Source organism: Solanum stenotomum, chromosome 3 (assembly GCF_019186545.1).
Source record: "Solanum stenotomum isolate F172 chromosome 3, ASM1918654v1, whole genome shotgun sequence".
In the NCBI taxonomy this organism is placed as follows: Eukaryota; Viridiplantae; Streptophyta; class Magnoliopsida; order Solanales; family Solanaceae; genus Solanum; species Solanum stenotomum.
The window spans coordinates 67,117,547-67,137,773 of record NC_064284.1 but is presented as its reverse complement, the minus strand read 5'-3'; the positions used below and the strand labels follow the sequence as shown (position 1 = coordinate 67,137,773).

The 20,227-nt window shown below is 32.3% G+C and overlaps 1 protein-coding gene across 1 annotated transcript; it reads right to left on the bottom strand.

The window, feature by feature from the left end:
• Positions 1-7,907: 7,907 nt before the first annotated feature.
• Positions 7,908-12,149, bottom strand: LOC125859703 (acid beta-fructofuranosidase). The gene is made up of 7 exons (XM_049539503.1): positions 11,772-12,149; positions 11,599-11,607; positions 9,434-10,293; positions 9,054-9,215; positions 8,727-8,965; positions 8,538-8,625; positions 7,908-8,402 (listed from the first exon to the last, which is right to left on the bottom strand). Exons 1-7 carry the CDS (start codon positions 12,130-12,132, stop codon positions 8,202-8,204), a joined length of 1,920 nt encoding a protein of 639 aa, XP_049395460.1. The 5' UTR covers positions 12,133-12,149; the 3' UTR covers positions 7,908-8,201.
• Positions 12,150-20,227: the final 8,078 nt, after the last annotated feature.

Here is a 20,227-nt window from a genome sequence, read left to right as displayed (position 1 = left end):
GTAAATTACGAGAAATTCTATTTTCTTCACCTTTCTAAAATACCTAAATAAGTCGTAAAACACCCTAGAAACCTCAGAAAAGTTGCTCTAAGCTTGGGAAGGAAGGAGAAGGAGAATTCTAACGTGAGCATGACAATATCTTGCGAATTCTTGGCCAAATTCACCGTCGCAAAGCCCAGAAAACCATAAAAAAAGTCAAAACTCCGTGCATCTGCTTGGCGCCGAGGTAGGCTAGATTTTATGAATTGAATAGTTATAAATATTTGCTTACTACGTAATATATGGAAATCAATGGTAGGGTTGTGTGTAGACCTTCATGCACCAAGTAAATTTCATGAGCAATCCCTAGAAATCAAAGTACATGGGTGTATGCCTTGAAAAGAGGAATTGGTGAATTGTTAGGGACTCTAGAATTGTTATCATGGAGACAATTGGTTCAAGAATAAGACTAAGAAATCATGAATAGAACTAGATTTATGAATGCATGCTAGATCATAAATTGGAGTGATTGAATCGGGGATTTATGATGAATTGTGACTAAAAACTAGAAGGAAGTACTTAGATGATGAACTAGGGCTAATTATGGTCAAATTGATGTTTGTATATGAATATTGCATTGTTGATCACATTTGTTGTAATTGAGATGGGTAAATTATGATTGCCATGAAATCATGACTTAAATGTATGATTTTGAAGATATACTTGTGATTATGATTGTGATGTGTTGAATGGATCGGTTGTCACGTTTTGGCATAACTATTGGATCGATAACTTGGATCAGTTGCCACGTTTCGACATAATTAACTGTTTGGGTTTGGGTTCCATGAGTTCTAGGACCAATGATGTGATATAAAATGTAAAGTTGTTCGATTGTTCATAAATATTTATGATATCGTATATGTTGATATGTGCATGTGAGTTTATGTTGTATTGACCTGCTTATGTTGCACTTAGTAAGCACTTGTATGATGATGTATATTTGATTGCTCATTGTAATGAGCAAACCTGTTGGGTATAGTGGAAGGGTAAAATATTCAAAAGACCAGTAATAGATAGTAAGGGTTGTTCGTGTGTTGTAATGGCAAAGAGTATAGGTAGCGTGTGTGATAAAATATGTTTAGGTGGATTTCACCTTGGGGGAAAGAGATTGGGTTTAGTGTTAAGGGAGCGTGATGTAATGTATTATGTGACTATGGCTGGGTAATGTGACTAGAAGTAGGGGTATGACGTGAACGGTTAGTGGAAATGTTGGTGGTTGTATTTGGGGGATTCCTCTATATGGTAGAATGGTTAGTCTATGATCAAGTATCTGGTAGGTAGGTTGATTGAGAAGGGTGATAGTAGGCAGAATACTAGTGTATATTGGAGGTATTTTAAGAGAGGATAGAGGTGGAGAAGCGAGTGGTTTATTTCATGTTCTTACTAGTTATTTTCTTATGTTATGTGGTGGGTGTCGGGTTGACCGATGATACCTACCAGTACGCGTGTTTGTACTGATACGATTCTTGCTATGTCTTTTGATATAGTCTGGATGCAGGATTGGTGACGTTTCATTAGGTGAAGGTGAAGATGTCTCCAGCAGCTTCTATTCTTCCTTCCGGATGGTGGGAGTTGTGTCTTTTATTTATTTGTACAGTTGTACTCTTAGTAGCTCTTGTACCTGTTTAGACTAGACCCTTGGGAGTTGTTAAATTTCTTATCCAGTTTGGAATAAAAGTGTGTCTAAGAATATTGTTTTAAAAATCCTATTATTCTATTTATCTCGGTTTCTCTTAAATTTTCCGCATGTTTTAACTATTGGGATGTGAAGGTTCTCCTACTTAGGTGTTAAAGTGGGTGCCCGCATGACCCGGTAAGTTGGGTCGTAACATATATATATATACCTTATTATAACAATCATAAAAATTTCAAACAAATATTATCAATATAATGATGTGTGACTGTATATTCATTTAAAGGACACATGATATACGAAAAATACTTTACTCGTATGTGATTATATATAAATCAAGCAATGAAATATATTAGCAATTTTAAGTGAGAATTGAAATATCGTTGGAATAATAACAAAATAAGGTTCATCCACATGCTTATGACCCTCCTCTTCAACACTTATAAAACCTCACCATATTTGATGTATCAATATAGTAGTCGTGGGAAGGATATTGAGGCTTTGTTTATTTGCACTTAATGAAAATTTGAATGGTTTAAATCTTAAATTATTAAAAATCTTTATTTTTATTAATATTTAAGTACTTAATTGATTTAAATAGATCTTAATTATTAAGATCTTAAACAAAAAAAATTATATCATTAAACAATATCTTGTATAGTCATCAATCATGGCCACAAATTACCTCTACGGTCAAAACTATCACCATTCTTACCATCATTAACCACCATTCGCCTCCGTCATCACACCTATATATTACTAAGAACCACAATTGTTGCCAACCATTAACTGCTACTATTTGTACCTCCGTATCATTATGATTATATTCATTGTCACCATCATTATCACTGTCAATCACTATCACTACTGCAATCAATTCCTAGCATTAACATATTGTCAATCACCATATATTCTTCAGTCACTATCAGCACCGTCAATCACTACCACCTCCACCATCACTATCAACCCTATCATTACAACGGTTAATTCCTACTACTCCCTCCGTCCCTTTTTAGTTGTCCACTTTAGAAATGGCACACAGATTAAGGCAACAATGATTAGCACAGTGAAGTTACAATTTTACCCTTATGACAACTTTTCACTTCAAAATTACAACCACTTATTTGAATTCAAGTGAAATAAATTGGAGGGAAACAACATACACTTTTACAATTTTCAAGAAGTGTAAATAAGGGTATAATAGGAAAAAATTTGTTGTCCTTTCATGATTTGTCAAAATGGACAACTAAATAGGGACAACTAAAAAAAGAAATATGGACAAGTAAATAGGGACGGAGGGAGTATCAATTACCTCTATCATCACAATTAGCATCGCCGCCAACTACCATGCCAACACATCGTCAACCACCAAACATTCTTTAGCCACCACCAACTACTAACATCAACCAATTTCACAATCACCACCACCACTACTATTCACCACCATCATGACAGTCACTACAACATCAACCACCTCCATCGCAATTATCACTACCACTTTGCGAGCAACTAATTACCAACTATTACCACTATCACTATAAATCATCTCTGTCATCACTAGCGTACATAAATATTATTTTTTAAATCAAATAATAATAAATTTATATTTTTTCTCATATTTAATATGTTTACATATATTTAAATTTTTCACATTCAAAAATTGAAAAACAAACCTTCTTAATTATTCATTATTTATATCTATGATAAAAACAAATGAAGCTTTAGTGAAGCTAAATATTTTAGGCATTAGCCCCAACATGAATGCCAAGTTCTAAAGCACTTCAAGATTCAGAAAGACCCTCAATTTTTTAGGCAAAAAGCTCTTGGGGCAAAAAGGACCCTATAATTAAGTACTTCAATCAGTGAGACAGAAAGTGTTTTGGTTCAACCCCATGAACAATAAAATGGTACTTGTACAAAATAGGAAATCATATATATCAGTGGACTATAGGAAATGTAATTGTACAAAATAGGAAATGCGGTAAATTAGTTTAGGTTTAAAACCAAAGTTATCACTTTTTTTTAAAGATATATAAAAGAGTACTATATTGTGATGACAAATTTTGGGAGGTAAAATACTATCTATGTATCAAAGAAAATTCTATTTTTAGGACTCAAATGGGAGACTCTAGTTAGCAATTAAGACATATTTACCCCTCCACCTTTGTGATGGAGAATTTAATTTCTCTTGAATTGTGAGAAAAGCTGGTATATAGTGGCAATTAATTAAGATAGGAAAATCATTTCCTATTAATAAAGCGAAAGTAGTTCTATGTCAATCAATTTTATAATCTTTTATAAATTTGCTCTTAATTTTATGTCCTTTCAATAAGAAATATTTTATAACACATAAAAAATCTAAAAACATATTCTATTATAATTTACATTGAAATTATAAGGGATTATGTTCACTCATTTCCTCTGGTGCTGCTTCCTTTATGGTAAGATTGGTTGTAGAGCACAAAACAAAATAACATCATGATTTCAAGGCATAAAAGGGGCCGGTTGTAGGAATGCATTAGAAAATAATTCAAGTATTAGTTTTAGGATCACTAATTTTTTATTTGGTAATATAGATTGATATCTATTTAAAATCATTTTATGTATAATTAATACATAGCAAATCATGATATTAGTAATACAAGAGTTTTTATATATTCATAAGCATGATTTTAGACAGAATTGTCCCTAGAAGTGTACAAAGCTAAAGAATGTAGAGGTATTTTTGTAAGTAAAAAAAATTAGGCAATACATATTATTTTTAATACACAAAATTAAATACTCCCTCTGTCCCTAATTACTTATTCATTTTCCATTTATAGTTGTCCCTAATTACTTGTCTATTTTGACAAATCAAGAAAGGACAATTTTTTTTTACCTATTATACCCTCAATAAAATGACTAATTACTTTGAAAAATACAGAACTTTTCATTCACTTCATAATTAATAGGGGTAAAATGGTAAACTCGCATGTCATTAATTGATTTCTTAATAGGTGTGTCAATTCAAAAGTAAACAAGTAATTAGGGACAGAGGGAGTAGTAAATAAAATATAATGTCAACATAACCAGTTCACAAAATCAAATAGTAAATAAAATATAATGTCAACATAATTATCTCTCTGCCTTACTAATATACTTACGTAATATTATATTACTATTTTTATACATTCTACTAAACGACTCTGAAATGGTCCAATTCTACGAGGTTACTGAAAACCGAAAAGAACAAAACTCGACGTCTCAAGTGCAATAAATATAGGAGTAATAACAAACTGAAAGAGAAAAGAGAAAGTCAATGAAATTACTATGTAAACATTACGTAAAGCAAACAGGTACTGCCTATTTATACATTCAATAAGGATCTGTTTTATAATACCCATAAACCTGTATTCTTATTTAAATGGAAAAAAAAGTAATGCAAAAAAGGAAAAGCAAAGAAGCATACTAAATATTAAATAATATAGCAGAATTTTATATAAAGTCGAGCCCAATTATATATATATTAGTACCATTTTAACGAGGAGAAGAATGGTCCAAATGGTTCTGTCAATTATATTATTTAATATATATATGAGAGCTTTTCCTTTTGTCTCTAATATAATATAATAATAGAATAAATGAAAAGGTAACTTGAGCTCTGATCATCAGTTTAAAATTTTTTAGTGTTTGACTACTTTGAATTTAGCGGGAAAAAAATATTTATGTAATATAAAAATTATAACTCTTTTTTTCAAAAAATGAGAAATCATCAATCAATCTGCCATCTGGTGTAGGATTAGGTATTTTTTGTGCCACGGTCCATAAGATAGGCCCAAATTCATCCCAATAAACTGGGCCTGAACTTTGCTATTAATGGCTATCTGGGTGAAACTATTGACATCGGATAGTTCAAGAAGCTTAAGAAATAGTACAAAGTCCAGAAACCTCAATAATTTAGGCGTTAATTACATCTTATCTGATTTTTTTTTTAAATTACAATAATTTTGGATTTTTCAGAACTTGTGGATACATTGCTCCTTCGCTCGATACGTAGCAAACGATACATATGTTATGTATAAGATATATACGTTATGTATCAGCTACATAATTATAAACCGGATTCATACTGATTTAGATTTAAAATAATTGGGGTTATGTATCAACAATAACATTTGTACCAGATCATTGTACACAAACAAAGTTGTGATGTATCTCATAGAGGTCGAGTGATGTATACAGATGTTAGAAGAGAGAGAGAATGAAAAAGGAAATTTTCGTAATTAATTCAAATGATAGGAATTTTTAGAAATTATAATATCTTAACTTGTGTAATTATGTAATTTTCTCTAATTTTTTTTTATTATTGTTTTAAAAATAATTTCATTTCATAATCTTTTTCAATCATTTCATTCTGTGTAGAGCCGTCAACATGGGCTTAGCCTATGGGGCCGGTCCAACCCAACCCATTATTGGGGTAGGATTGTGATAGGATTTTTAAGCCCATCTAAAATTAAGGCTTATAAGCCCTTGCCCCTTGAGTCTTGATCGGGGATGGGCCAGGATCGACTCATGGGTCAAAACTATTTATTTAACGGTAACTAACAGTAATCTCACCAGTGTATGAGGTAATTACTTAGATACACGCTATGTTTACAAATCTTACTAGATTTTGGTGCATCCAAATACATGAACTCAAAATTAGGTGTAATTTGTTCTAGATACACTCAATTCAAGTGGATTTGCATGTATCTAGGATACATAAACAAATTCCACGCTCTCGACTCCCACCCATCTAGCTCGCCATTCTCTTATCTCGCTTGCGTATCTGGGATGCATTACGCCAGATACATGTAGCTCACGTATCTAGTATCCTAGATACATATTAATCACACTAAATTTTTCGCTAGTATTACTGAAACAACACCATTGTTTGTCATATTTGATTTGAAAATAGTCTCATTTGATGTTATAGAATTTTAAGCTTGAAAGGAAAGAAAAAAAGAAGGGCTAACCCGCCCAATCCATGGCCCTTCTAGGGTTGGATTGAGCATTTTCAAACCCTTTCAAATTCCTTGGCCCGCGAGACTTGGATCGGGTGGGACTGGGCTAACCCTTTTTTACAACTCTAAATTTATGTGTATGGAAATTATATCATTGTTGAATAGAAAACGTATTACTATTATGGTATATGCATAATGAATGTATCATATTGTTATGTATAGATAAAGGTGAATTCACGATTTGCACTAAGGGGTTTCAAAAAGGGGAAATTTCAAAAACAACAAATAATAAGCCTTAAAAGGATTTCATAACTATAGTTTCACTAATTATGATTCATAATAATATTTTGGTTTGCTACACATTTATATTTTTGTATTTTTTTTCGCGGATTTTGGAGAAAAGAAATACAAATACAAACAAATTTGTATCAAAATGAATACATATTAAGAGGAGGGAGACGAGCGAGATCGAGAGAGGGAAGAAAGACTCGAGCGAGATCGTGAGAGGGAGGAGAGAGGATTGTATTTTATATTTATTTTACATTTTATTTTGTATTATTATTTAGTGCATAACTGTTTTGTATTTTGTATCAATTGTATTCATCCTCTCTTTGATTGGGTAAAATTGATACATAATACATTTAAAACTGCCATATTTATACAATGTATTTTTTACCAAGTTGGTTCAAGTGAGCACCCTCACTCCTTCCTAAATTCGACCTTGCATATAGAATTGTATTATTGTTGTATAAAATATGTATCCCTAGAGTATGTATATAGAAGATGAATCATTGTTGTATATTTTGTGTAAAATATGTAATAAATGTATAATCAGTGTTGATCGGATGATAAACACCATTCACCTCCAACCTTAAGGTTGTCAGCTCGAGTCACAAAAGGGAAGTAACTAGGGATTAGTAAAAATAACTAAATAAAAAATATATAGAATCAATGTATAATGTATACACACTAATAATATATCTTATACAGTTCTTATACACTATTTATACACATGCATGCAAGAATTATCGGAGGAAAAATGAAGAGCGTCAAATAAGTTTATCAAACCAGTTAGTTCTATACCAAACGATCATAGATTTGATGATTTTACGGTGTTTATATAAACTCCGGCGAAATCACGTGCTCTAAGCAACTGCTTAAGCTCAAATGTCAATCTCGTTGCCCCAAATATTTAGGTGCCCATGTCAGTTTTGTAACTGCCAGGGAACCGAATCCTCACCAGCAATAAGAAATCAATAAATTATTTGTATGTATTTGCTGAATTTTCTTAGTTTACATAAAATCCAAGTAAGACCTATTCGGTTTCCAGGAACCCATACATTACACTACAGATCCGCCCCGCTGCTGACATTGCTAGACAACAACTAAACCTTATGGCGAATAGCAAAAGTCCAGTAGAAAAATCACTAAAATGGCGAATAAGTAGTATAACACTACATATTCTCCCTCTCTTCCCTTTCTTGATGGGACATCGGTGAAATAACCTTCAAATGAAAAAAAGAATGAAGAAGATATGGCTTGATGAATTACAAGTCTTGCAAGGGGAAGGATCGAATATTAGCCGACTCAAGTGACCAAATCTTGACGGAGGCAGTCACGCTAGCCCCTGTGGCATTGTTGAAAACGAAGAGTCGTGCTGCTCCATTCACTGCCTTTGTTGGGTAAATTCGTGATGTTATGACTGTTCTTCCTCCTTGAGCAAAGCTCTCCACAATTGAGTGGTCCACCTAAAATTCAGTTTATAAAACTTTTACTCAAATGCAACTGCCAAGTACTTTTATTATTGTGAACCAACTAGACTACAAGAATTGAATATAAGCTTGATATAAACAAAGGTAAATAAGGGAATCATCATCACTTACCAATAATCTCATCGAATGTTTTTCACCGTCCAACACGGGTACTGAACTACCATAAACTTGTTTAGCAACTCCCGGAGCCACTGAGGATCTGCATATATCAGATCATAATGCGCTACTTTTATCCATCTCCATTTTACAAGGACTATTACGACAAATTAATTGTGCCAGATAGAGAAACTAGAAGCAAACCTAGTTTGATCAGCACAGAAGTGAGTCTCAGCTCGACCATCAGCTCCTTTAGAAATGTAGAAGTAAACTGGCGTTAGCTCAGATAGCGTTTGATCAGCAATTACAACGACACCAAATGGTCCCAAAATGCCTCTGCTAGCAGCACCTCCACTAGTAGAGCAGCTGAAACCTACATGATCTGCTTCAATTATTCCCTGGAGCGTGACTTTGTCCACTTCAAATGAGGCTTCTATATCCAACTGCACAATAGCCAACAAGTTTTAAGACTGCAGATTAAGCGCGTATAAGTATAAACTTTGTAATTTTAAACAAAGTCACGCAACAAACCTCTGCAGCTGAGTCAACATGGAGTAGCTCAATTGAACCTGGTTGAAGATTGGCTTGCTTAACAATAGGATCACCCGCTCTTAAGCTTTCAATTTCTTCAACTGGCCACTGAAGTAGCTGTGTCCCTGTCTTCTTGTCGTAAAGCACTGTCCTTGGAATACTCTGTTATTATTCGTATTATGAAATTATTAGAGATGTTTTTCATATATAATTGAGAATATACTTCAACAAAAATTCCAATTCACTTCACCAACAAATGCATTGATTATACAACTTTTTTCTAAATAAGAAATTTCCCTACTGATAGATATAATTTCGCACGATTATTGTGTATGGTGCAAACTAAAACAACAAAACAATGTGTTAATCGAAGTCCATACCTGTACAGATGCCCATCCCTTCTGCAGGTCAGCAGATTCACTATCAGTTTCCCCAATCCATCCCCACAGTACTCTTCGTTGTTTCTTCGGGTCATAAAATGTCTTTGATGCATAATATTTCCCATAATCCAGCTTCAACCCAATTCCACAATCCAATTCCGGGTTATCGGGTGTCCATTTGTTCTTTGTCAAGTCATACGTCCCAATAGCATAGTGATCTTGCTTATTGTCATCTAAGCTTGCTTTCAACACATGCTTTACACCCGGGCCGTTATATGATGTGTCCAACCCGTTTGTTTTTTCAGTCGATACCGGGTAAAAGTCCACACACTCCCACATACCCGTACCCGGAACCGCATGCAGCACTTCATCCAATAGCTTAAAGCTTGTGAAGTTGGAAGTTTCATAAACAAGTGCAATACCCGTTTTACCAATCTTAGACCCGATTGTTAAAAGCCATTGCCCATTTTGGGGTCCGGTCCAAGCAGTGGTCGGGTCTCTAAAGTCCTTGACACCAATGCCGGGTGGAGGAACCAGAACCGGGTTGCCTTTGTACTTGACCCAGTCTAGAAGGAGAGGATCAGATAAGTTGGCGGGGTAAGCAAGATTTTGCACTTGCACATAATCATCAGTGTCACCAGTATAAAGCATCATGATCTGACCATCGGGTAGGATAGTAGCGGACCCAGTCCAGACACCGTTAATATCGTACCATTGATCAGGAACCATGGCAAAAGGCAAGTAGAGCCAGTGGATCAAGTCCTTGGATACGGCATGGCCCCATGTGATATTTCCCCAAATAGCTGAATCTGGATTGTATTGATAAAAAAGATGATACCATCCCTTGTGGTACAATGGACCTGTTAACCAATTTATTCACGTTAGTAGAAATTTCAAAGTAATTATGTATTTTACTTGCATAGGTAAGACTTTTCTATGCAATTCAAATTGTAAAATACTCTACGAAATCTCAATATGTTCCGTACCAAAATTGCTATGCTTTTTGCGGCAAAAAGATAACGTTCTTTTATTAAAAATTTCGCCACAAGTTATTATTTTTGACTTTTGGATAAGATTATCTTCAACAAGTTACGTAAACAAATTTTACTAGTGATATGTTACTATGTTATGTTCTCCTCCCCTAAAATTTAAATAAATAAACTCATGAAATTTATGTTATATATTTTTATCCATATGATATATATTGATTTTTTTAGAGATGACTTCGAAATGGTAATAGTAATTGCTAAGCGGCCAAGATAACCTACTCCATTTCAAAAAAAAAAAAAATGACCAAGTGGAAAGATGGATAAATAATTTGGGTGGGGGCCCAACTAATGGAATTATCCCTTATTACATTATTACTACAAAAAAGTATGACCCACATAACGTGATTGGTTTCCAAACTTGTGTAAAACAGACCAATCATGTGTTTAATTTTTATTGGAAAATTACCCAAAACCAAAAAACATTGCTGTCACATGATATCATGTTAATCCCAATTATATTGGAACAACAAGCCTAATTCATCAACTTGTCGTGTTTATTAAAATTTGTTCAACCAATTTTTATGAATATCTAGAAAGGTTAGAATACACTCCATCTAGAAAGGTTTGACTTGTCGTGTTTTCTTAAAATTTGTTATTTCAAAATACTTATCCATTTACAAAAATAAGATAATTGATTCCTCCCCTATTTCATCCTTAGTCTAAACAATGTATAGTGAAAATGATTTAACTTAATTATTTTCCTAATTAGTACTCCCTCCAATCCAAAATTGTTGATATTTTAACATGAATTAATTGTGACTAAAATATCTGTAATTATGATTTTCTTCTCATATTAGATTTGGCATATAATTATAGGGATTAGGTATATATCAAGGGTAAATTTGAAAAAAAAAATTAAACATCAATTATTTTGGACGGAGTAATAGTTCCTTTTGAGTAAAAGGTAAAAGGATTAACCGAGATGACATACATAAGCACCCGAATTAATGATTTGCTCATACATGGATTGGTTGGCACTTATAGGCTTAAATCCAATAAAACCATAATTACCTCATGAGAGAATTTTACTGCCTTTAAAGTTTTAATTCATGGTTTAAGAATATAACTAATTAAATACTAACAGAAAATAGTGATGATAATTAACTTTGAACTCACCATTAGGATCTGCAGAATAGCATCCAATCAGAATCCAAAAGATACCCCAGCAGATCAATAGCCATAAATATCATTAAGAAAAAAAAACTGGTATAAGTATTTATAATTTATTTCAATTTTAAGATCAAATAAATAGGAAATTACAGAAAAGTCAAAATAAGAAAGTTAATTACCGTTCATCCAATTTTTTTGAGGTTGAAAATGGTAAGCAGTTCTTTGCCAGCTAAGCATAGCATTGGACCACGCATATGAAACGTGACTAGCATTGACGACATCTCGAAAAGTCTTATCGGAGACTCCCTGAGAAACACCTCTTGACGGCGGCGCCGGCGAACGGGCGTTACTTTGCAAGTCCGGTGACTGGTTGTTGAGGATCGGAAAGAAGACTAAAGAAAGCAAAAGGAGAGAGGAGAGGAAAATGCCGGAGATGATTTTAAGGGATTTCCGGTGGCCGGAATCGTGTTGATCCGGGAGGAATGTGTAATGGGAGGCGGAGTTTTCCGGGTCATAACTTGAGTGGTACTGGGTGGCCATAATGGAAGACAGAGGAATGGGGGAAGCAACTAGTCTACTGCTTTATATATAGGGGATGAACACAGAAAATGACAAGGGGCAACTGAATTGAGTGAGAAAAGGCTTGTATAGTTTGAGGTACACTTGGGATTAGAGAAATGACCAAATTGATCCTTACTGTTTGGCAAATTCTTTATTTTGGTCCTTAGGCTAGTTTGGTTTGAATTCAAGTTATGAATTATTTTTTATTGAGTGTTTGGGTTTGTTGTATTCAAAATAATAAATTTTAAGAACAATTTATTTGTTTATAAAAATGTCTTTCATGAATGTAAAAAGCGATGTAACAAAAGGGTTGAAGGAGACATTTTTGTCATTTACCTATTTTATCCCGAAACAAGTTATCTCGAAATTACTATACCACCCAAGGGGAGGGATAACTTATCCCGGTACTAATTATTAATCCCGGGATAAGTTATCCTGAACTTGCCAACCAAACAACAAATTAAGTGGTACTATAATTTAATCTCAGGATTATTTGGTATTATCCTTCACACCAAACGACCCCTTAATATATTTCACTTTATTGAAATGGTCTAAAGTATATAAAATGTGTTTATTTTGGTCCTTAATATATTTCACTTGATTGAATTGATTATTAATGTATAACAAAATAGGTTCATTTTGGTTCTTTGTCATAAACCTAATAGATTTATCAAAAATATATATTAAATTAACCGTGGACCGTACGAGGCCAACAAAATCACCATTGTTGTCTTCGCTTTGTTAGCTCTAATGAAAGCTCCATGAAATCTAATGTCATTGTTTCTACTTTCTCTAATAAAATTTATTATTTTCTCTTGCTTAAAACATAAATGAGTATTGAGTCAGTGGAATGATATTTTGAAAGAGAATAAATTTTGTTGAAGAAAATAAAGAAAATAGTGTTAGATTTTATGGAATTCTTTTTTTGGAGCTAACAAAAAAGATAACAAATGGTGAATTTTGTCAGCCACATATGGTCCATAGTTGAATTTAACACTTTCTTTTTTGTTAAATCAATTAGGCTTAGGATAAAAGACACAATGAACACTTTTTGTTATACATTAAGGAACACTATAATCAAGTGAAATATATCAAACTAAAATAAACACCTTTAGTATACATTAAGAACTATTTCAATTAAGTAAAATATATTAAAGATCAAAATAAAGCATTATTCATATTAATAGGGGTGTGCGAAAATCGAACTGACCAATAAATCGAATCGATAAAATGTTATTTGTTTATTGTTATTGGGTTATTGGATTATTGGGTTTTTAATGGGTTTATAGAAAAAAGTTATTGGGTTATTGGTTCGGTTTCGATTTTTCCTATTGAGTTATTGGATAAACCGATAACTCAATAAGACGATAGTTATTTATTACTTTACCTTTCCTAAATATTAAATATTAATAATTTAATACATAACTAGATACTATAACTATATGTCTATATCAGATTTTCAATATCCAACTTACCGCGTTAGTCTTTACTTTTTACTCTAAACCTAGAGAGTAAAATTAGGGTTAGCAACAATCCAAAGGCAACGGCAATGTTTGCAACAACAACGATAGTAAGGGCTAGGCGACGGTGAGAATTTTCTACCCTTTTCAAATTTCTCTTCTTCTCTAATATCTATCCTTGTATAATTTCTAGAACCGACCAATAAATCAAACCGATAAAATGTTATTGGGTTATTGTTATTGGGTTTTTAATGGGTTTATAAAAAAAAAGTTATAAGGTTATTGGTTCGATTTCAATTTTCTCTATTGGGTTATTGGGCAAACTAATAACCCAATAAGACAATAGTTATTAAATATTATTAATTTAATACATAACTATATGTCTATATCATATTTTTAGTATCCTACTTACCGCGTTAGTCTTTACTTTTTACTCTAAACCTAGAGAGTAAAATTAGGATTAACAACGAGCCAACGGTGGCGGCAACAACCAACAAGTTTCCAAGGAGGGTTCGCAACAACGACGATAGAAAGGGCTAGGCGACGGTGAGGATTTTCTACCCTTTTCTAATTTCTTTTCTTCTCTAATATCTATCCTTGTATAATTTCTCCTCTTTTGTAATCTCTATGTTTTTCTTATTTCTCGTCTTCTACATACTCAATTCCTCAAAAAAATTGATTTCACTCTTAAATAATGTACCCGATCAGAATCAAACACCCTAATTTAGGTTAAATCTGGTAAGCATATGATTATTTTTCTTAAGAAATTACTTTTCCTTTTCAGCAATATTGAAGACTTCCATTAAGAAATCTCTTTAGTTTTTCTTTAGTTTACCTTAAAATTATTTCATGATTGTTGCCTGATTATCGTCTAAATCATATTTTACAGAGTCATACATATGGTTGAAAATATTTCAACTAATGAGGTGGTGCTCCTGGGTGATGAAGTATTAATTCAAATGTTATGCGTCAAACACAATTTGTTCAGCCAAAGGGTACAAAAGAAAGAAAGAAAAGGTCTCGAGTATGGAATCATTTTGGATTATTTGTTGATGAAGAAGGGATTAAGAAATCAAAGTGTAAGCATTTCGGTCAAGATTATTTTGCAGATTCAGTTAAAAATGGTACGAAGGCAATGCTTACTCATATGTTAACATGTACAAAGATGCCTAAAAGTGTTGATACAAGTCAAACTCAAATAGGCTTTCAATCTGTTCAATGAGAAAATACAAATGATGTGGTTGTTGTTTATTGGAAATTTGAGCAAGAACAATGTAGGAGAGCTTTATGCCGCATGGTAATTGTGGATGAACTACATTTCAAGTTTGTCGAGAAGGAAGATTTTAGAAACTTTATGAAAGTAGCGCAATCTCATTTTAAGATTCCTTCTCTTACCACTGTGACACGTGATTGTTTCAAACTTTTTTATGAAGAGAAGAAAAAGTCGAAGGGATCTTTCGGAAAAGCATGAGAAAGAGTATGTCTGACAACTGATACTTGGACCTCTTTGCAGCGGATTAATTATATGTGTATCACTGCACATTGGATCGATAATGAATGGATTATGCATAAGAGGATAATCAACTTTTATCCAATTTCTAGCCATAGAGGAGAAGATATGGCTAATGAGATTATTAAGTGTTTGTGTGATTGGGGCTTAGATAAAATATTTACCATCACAGTCGATAATGCTAGTTCAAATGACGTGACTGTGAAAGAGTTGTCTAAGATATTCACTAAACGGGAGATCAATTTCATGAACGGAGAACACTTTCATGTGAGGTGTATGGCGCATATTCTAAATCTTATTGTTCAAGATGGTTTGAAGGTGTCTGTTGTGTCTATTGAATGGGTTAGAAAAGCAGTTAAATACATAAGGTTGTCTCCTGCGAGGTGTAAGAGGTTCAAGAATAGTATGAAGATGTTGATATTAGTTGTAAAAAATCTTTATGTTTGGATGTTTCTACGATATGGAACTCCACATACTTGATGTTGAATAGGGCTATTGAGTTTGAAAATGTATTTTTCCAGTTATGTTGTTCGTGATATTGACTTGTTACATTACTTTCAGTTTGTTGAGGATGAAGATGGAAGCGTTGTTGGTGCCCTTTTGAGTGTTGACTGGGATAATGTAATACTAATTTTCTTTAAATTTTGTATGATCTTACCAGAGAAGTATCTGGATCACACTATGTTACAACAAACTTACATTTTCTTAAAATTTGTGAGATTTCTTGTTATTTGAAACAATTGATATCGTGTGAAGATGATAGTGTTTGATCTTTTGGGTAAAATTGTTTCGAATATGAGAGAAAAATTTGATAAGTATTGGGGTACTCCAAAGAAGATGAACATGATGATTCTTATTTCTTGTGTTTTGAATTCTCGTCACAAGTTTGTTTCAGTTGGCTTTGCACTTCAAATGATATTTGGGAAAGGAGGTCAGAAAGGGGTTAGAGACTACATGGATTTGTTGTTTGGTGAATATGTAAAGTCCCTTTTTACAGATAAAGGTAGTGAACACTCTTCATTTGAAAATTCTAGTTCACTACTTTCAAGTTCAGGTAGTACTGTCCAATCGATAGGATCTTTAGAGACATTCATGGGTAATCTAATGAAGCATAAAGCTGAAAATACAACAACTATCAAAACAGAATTGTAAAAATATCTTCCTGAAGAAAATGAAGTTGAAAGCAAGAACTTCAACATCTTGTCTTAGTGGAAAATAAACTCACCTAGATTTCACGTTTTTGCTAAGATGGCTCGGAATGTGTTAGCTATTCCTATTTCAAGTGTGGCATCCGAGTGTGCGTTTAGTACTGATGGACGTATCTTGGATTCATTTAGAAGTTCATTAACTCCTAATTGGTGCAAACTCTAGTGTGCCTTAAAGATTGGATTCGAAGTGAATCATGACCTATAAGTGTTGAGGAAGATATAGACGTCCTCGAACAGCTTGAACAAGGTAAGGATATTTTAATTGTAATAGTTTTAATTATTATTATAAATAGACATTAACATTTTTTTGGTTGATTAACATAAATTCTCTATAGATTTGGCTAATACTAGCATTCTGGATGATTAATGTGGAGTTGAAACTCTTTTTTTGCTCGTGAATCTCTGGACATTTGGTAAGTCATTCTAGCTACAGTTGCTCTAAGTCATGTATTTGCTTGGTTTTCAATGTTAAGCCTTTTGTCAAGAAAGTAAATTAGGATATGAGGCCAAATATTGCATATTTATAAGCTTAACTTGCTCAACATTCAATACATATTTACTAATTAGAAGTGTTTAGAGTCAATTAAGGGACATGATGATACTATAAATGGATTAGTTGCTTATAAAAATGGAATTGTTAATTTAGTGTTTATGCCTAATAGTCTACATGACTATAAAATTGGGTTTAATTTGATTGTGAAATGATTTTGGAAAATTATTTTTTAAGAGGATTCTTTGTGGCATCTAGTGATGAGACTATATTATTTTGTTTACTTCCTTCTAATTAAATTGTCATTTGACCGTATTCATTCGAGGGTGGGTATTATGTATTTATGGTGCCTATTTCATTAAATATGTTCATCATTAAAGTGAGTTCAATCTAGATTTCAAAAGCATTTTGTCATCAAATGTAAAAATGCTACAGTAATAATCGATTAAACTAGTGGTTGTCTTTTTCTTATTCAAGCTTTGTGATTGTCTTGGTTAGGACCTTGGCGAGATTTTTGTTGATTATCTGGTGGATCAAGCAACTGTTCAAGATTGTCTTGTTGAACTATTTGATTTTAGTTTTAGTTTTAGTTTGTAATTGTAGGCTGTAGCTTTTGCAAGTTTGTGAATGATAGTAATTTGATTAACATCCGAAGTTTCATATTATGTTTTGGCGGTAACATGTAATTATAGCCTTCGTACTATTTTATATTATTTTATGGACATTTTCTTATTGGGTAAATCAAAAACCGAACCGATAACAATCAAAAACCGATAAATTGAAAGCTGATAAAAAATTTCTTATTGATTTGTTATTGGATTAGCATATTTAAAAACCAAAAATCGATAAACCGAATCGATAACACGTAAAACCGAACCGAACCGATCGATGAACACCCCTGATAATTTCTCCTCTTCTGTAATCTCTATGCTTTTCTTATTTCTCCTCTTCTCCATACTCAATTCCTCAAAAAAATATTGATTTCGCTCTTAAATAACGTACCCGATCAGAATCAAACACCCTAATTTAGGTTAAATTTGGTAAGCATATGATTATTTTTCTTAAGAAATTCTTTTTCCTTTTCAGCAATGTTGAAGACTTCCTTTAAGAAATTTCTTTAGTTTCTCTTTAGTTTACCTTAAAATTATTTACTTCCTGATTATTGTCTAAATCATATTTTACAGAGACATACATATGGCTGAAAATATTTCAAATGATGAGGTGGTGGTCCTGGGTGATGAAAGTATTAATTCAAATGTTATGCGTCAAACACAATCTGTTTAGCCAAAGATTACAAAAGAAAGAAAGAAAACATCTCGAGCATTAAATCATTTTGGATCATTTGTTGATGAATTGAAGGGAATAAGTTATCAAAGTGTAAGCATTGCGGTCAAGATTATTTTGTTGATTCAGTTAAAAATGGTACGAAGGCAATACTTACCCATATGTTAGCATGTACAAAGATGCATAAAAGTGTTGATAAAAATCAAACTCAAATAGGCTTTCAATCTGTTCAGGGAGAAAATACGAGTGATGTGGTTGTTGTTTTTTGGAAATTTGAGCAAGAACAATGTAAGAGAGTTTTATGTTGCATGGTAATTGTGAATGAACTACCTTTCAAGTTTGTCGAGAAGGAAGGTTTTAGAAACTTTATGAATCATATTAAGGACTATTTTACACATTTTCTCCTTGAGATTATATTGACCATCATAATTTTTGTTATAGGTTAAATTGAAAAACAGTAAATGCACAATTTTTTTTGAAGGGTTCAATATTATTTAAATATAAATAGTGTAACTTTTCATATAATGAGATTTGGATAAAATCCTGCTTGGAAGGGATTTACAGGCTGATTTGGCTACATCAAATGCTTTGTTGGATACAACAAAATAGACAAGTTCCTACCTATATAAAGATAGAAATTTAAAAAGTTTAAATCCTCTATATCTTTAAGAAAATATTTATAAAACCCAATTAGTTATAAAAGTTATTTTTATAGGATGGTGTTTAATTAGAATGAAGCTTAAAAAGGAAAAAAAATTGAAACTTGTGCACTAAGACAAGTTATATGTTTTGGTCATAAATAATTTTAATAAAGGCAAAATGAGAAATTTTATATAGAGAAAAAATATCATTCCTTTTTGGGATATAATAAAAGTAAAAAAGTATCACAAATGAAAAGATTAATTACTTAGTGATATTGATAACCGATCATTTGTTGTTACATGTTAAAAATAATTTATTTGACTGCACGATAGAGTTATATAGGAACAATCAACCTCTCGATAATTGTCATTCGTTATAAAATTCTTTAACATATGTAACGATCACTCGTACAACCTCTCTATAATGATCATTTGCTATAAAAAATTTCAACCTCTATAATGGTCATTCTACAAACCTCTCTATAACAATCATTTGTCATAAAACTCTTCAACCTCTATAATGGTCATTCGTACATACTCCTCTATAATAGTCATTGTTATAAAACTCTTCAACCTGATCTATAACGATCATTCGTTATAAAACTCTTCAACCTCTATAACAATCATTTGTACAAACCTCTCTATAATAATTATTCGTTATAAAACTCTTTTATCTCTTTAACAGTCATTCATATAAACATCTCTATAACAATCATTCATTAGACATTCTTTATAAAACTATTCAATCTTTATAACCTCTCTATAACAGTTATTCGTTATAACACTCTTCAACCTCTATAACGGTCATTCGTTATAACACTCTTCAACCTCAATACCGATAATTCATTATAAAACTTGTCAACCTCCAAAACCTCTCTATACTGGTCATTTGTATATAACTCTTCAACCTTCAGAACTGTTTTTCATAATATATCTTACTTCTTTATAACAATAATGATATTCATTATAGCACTATACTCTTTTTAATATTACTCCACTATAAGAGATTAACAGTCATACTCAAAATATTGTATAATAATAATATTTCGTAAGAAATATTTTTTATGTAATTAAAGTCATTTACAAATATTGTTTTTCCTCTTACAACTTTTCATGTCCTTTTTGGTACAATAAAAAATATTAAATAATGCATCTTCCCATATTTAGGGGCGGAGCCACTCTTTGGTCACGGTAGTCATCTAAATCCCTTTGATGAAAAAATATACTCCTATTTATATGTAATTAAAATATATTTTTATGTAATATATGTAATATATATGAAATTCCCTTTTGCTAGTTTATGCTTACTTCTCCATATTTTGATAATGAAAATTTTGACTCCATCATTATCATACTAGTAAGTAGTAAATATTCTTTATATTTGTGGTCCTCATTTTCCGAAATGTTATCTGAACATTATTTGCCGCCTCCAAATTAAAAGTGTTATGTATACAATAATTGTGTATTGTCTTCTAGTAATT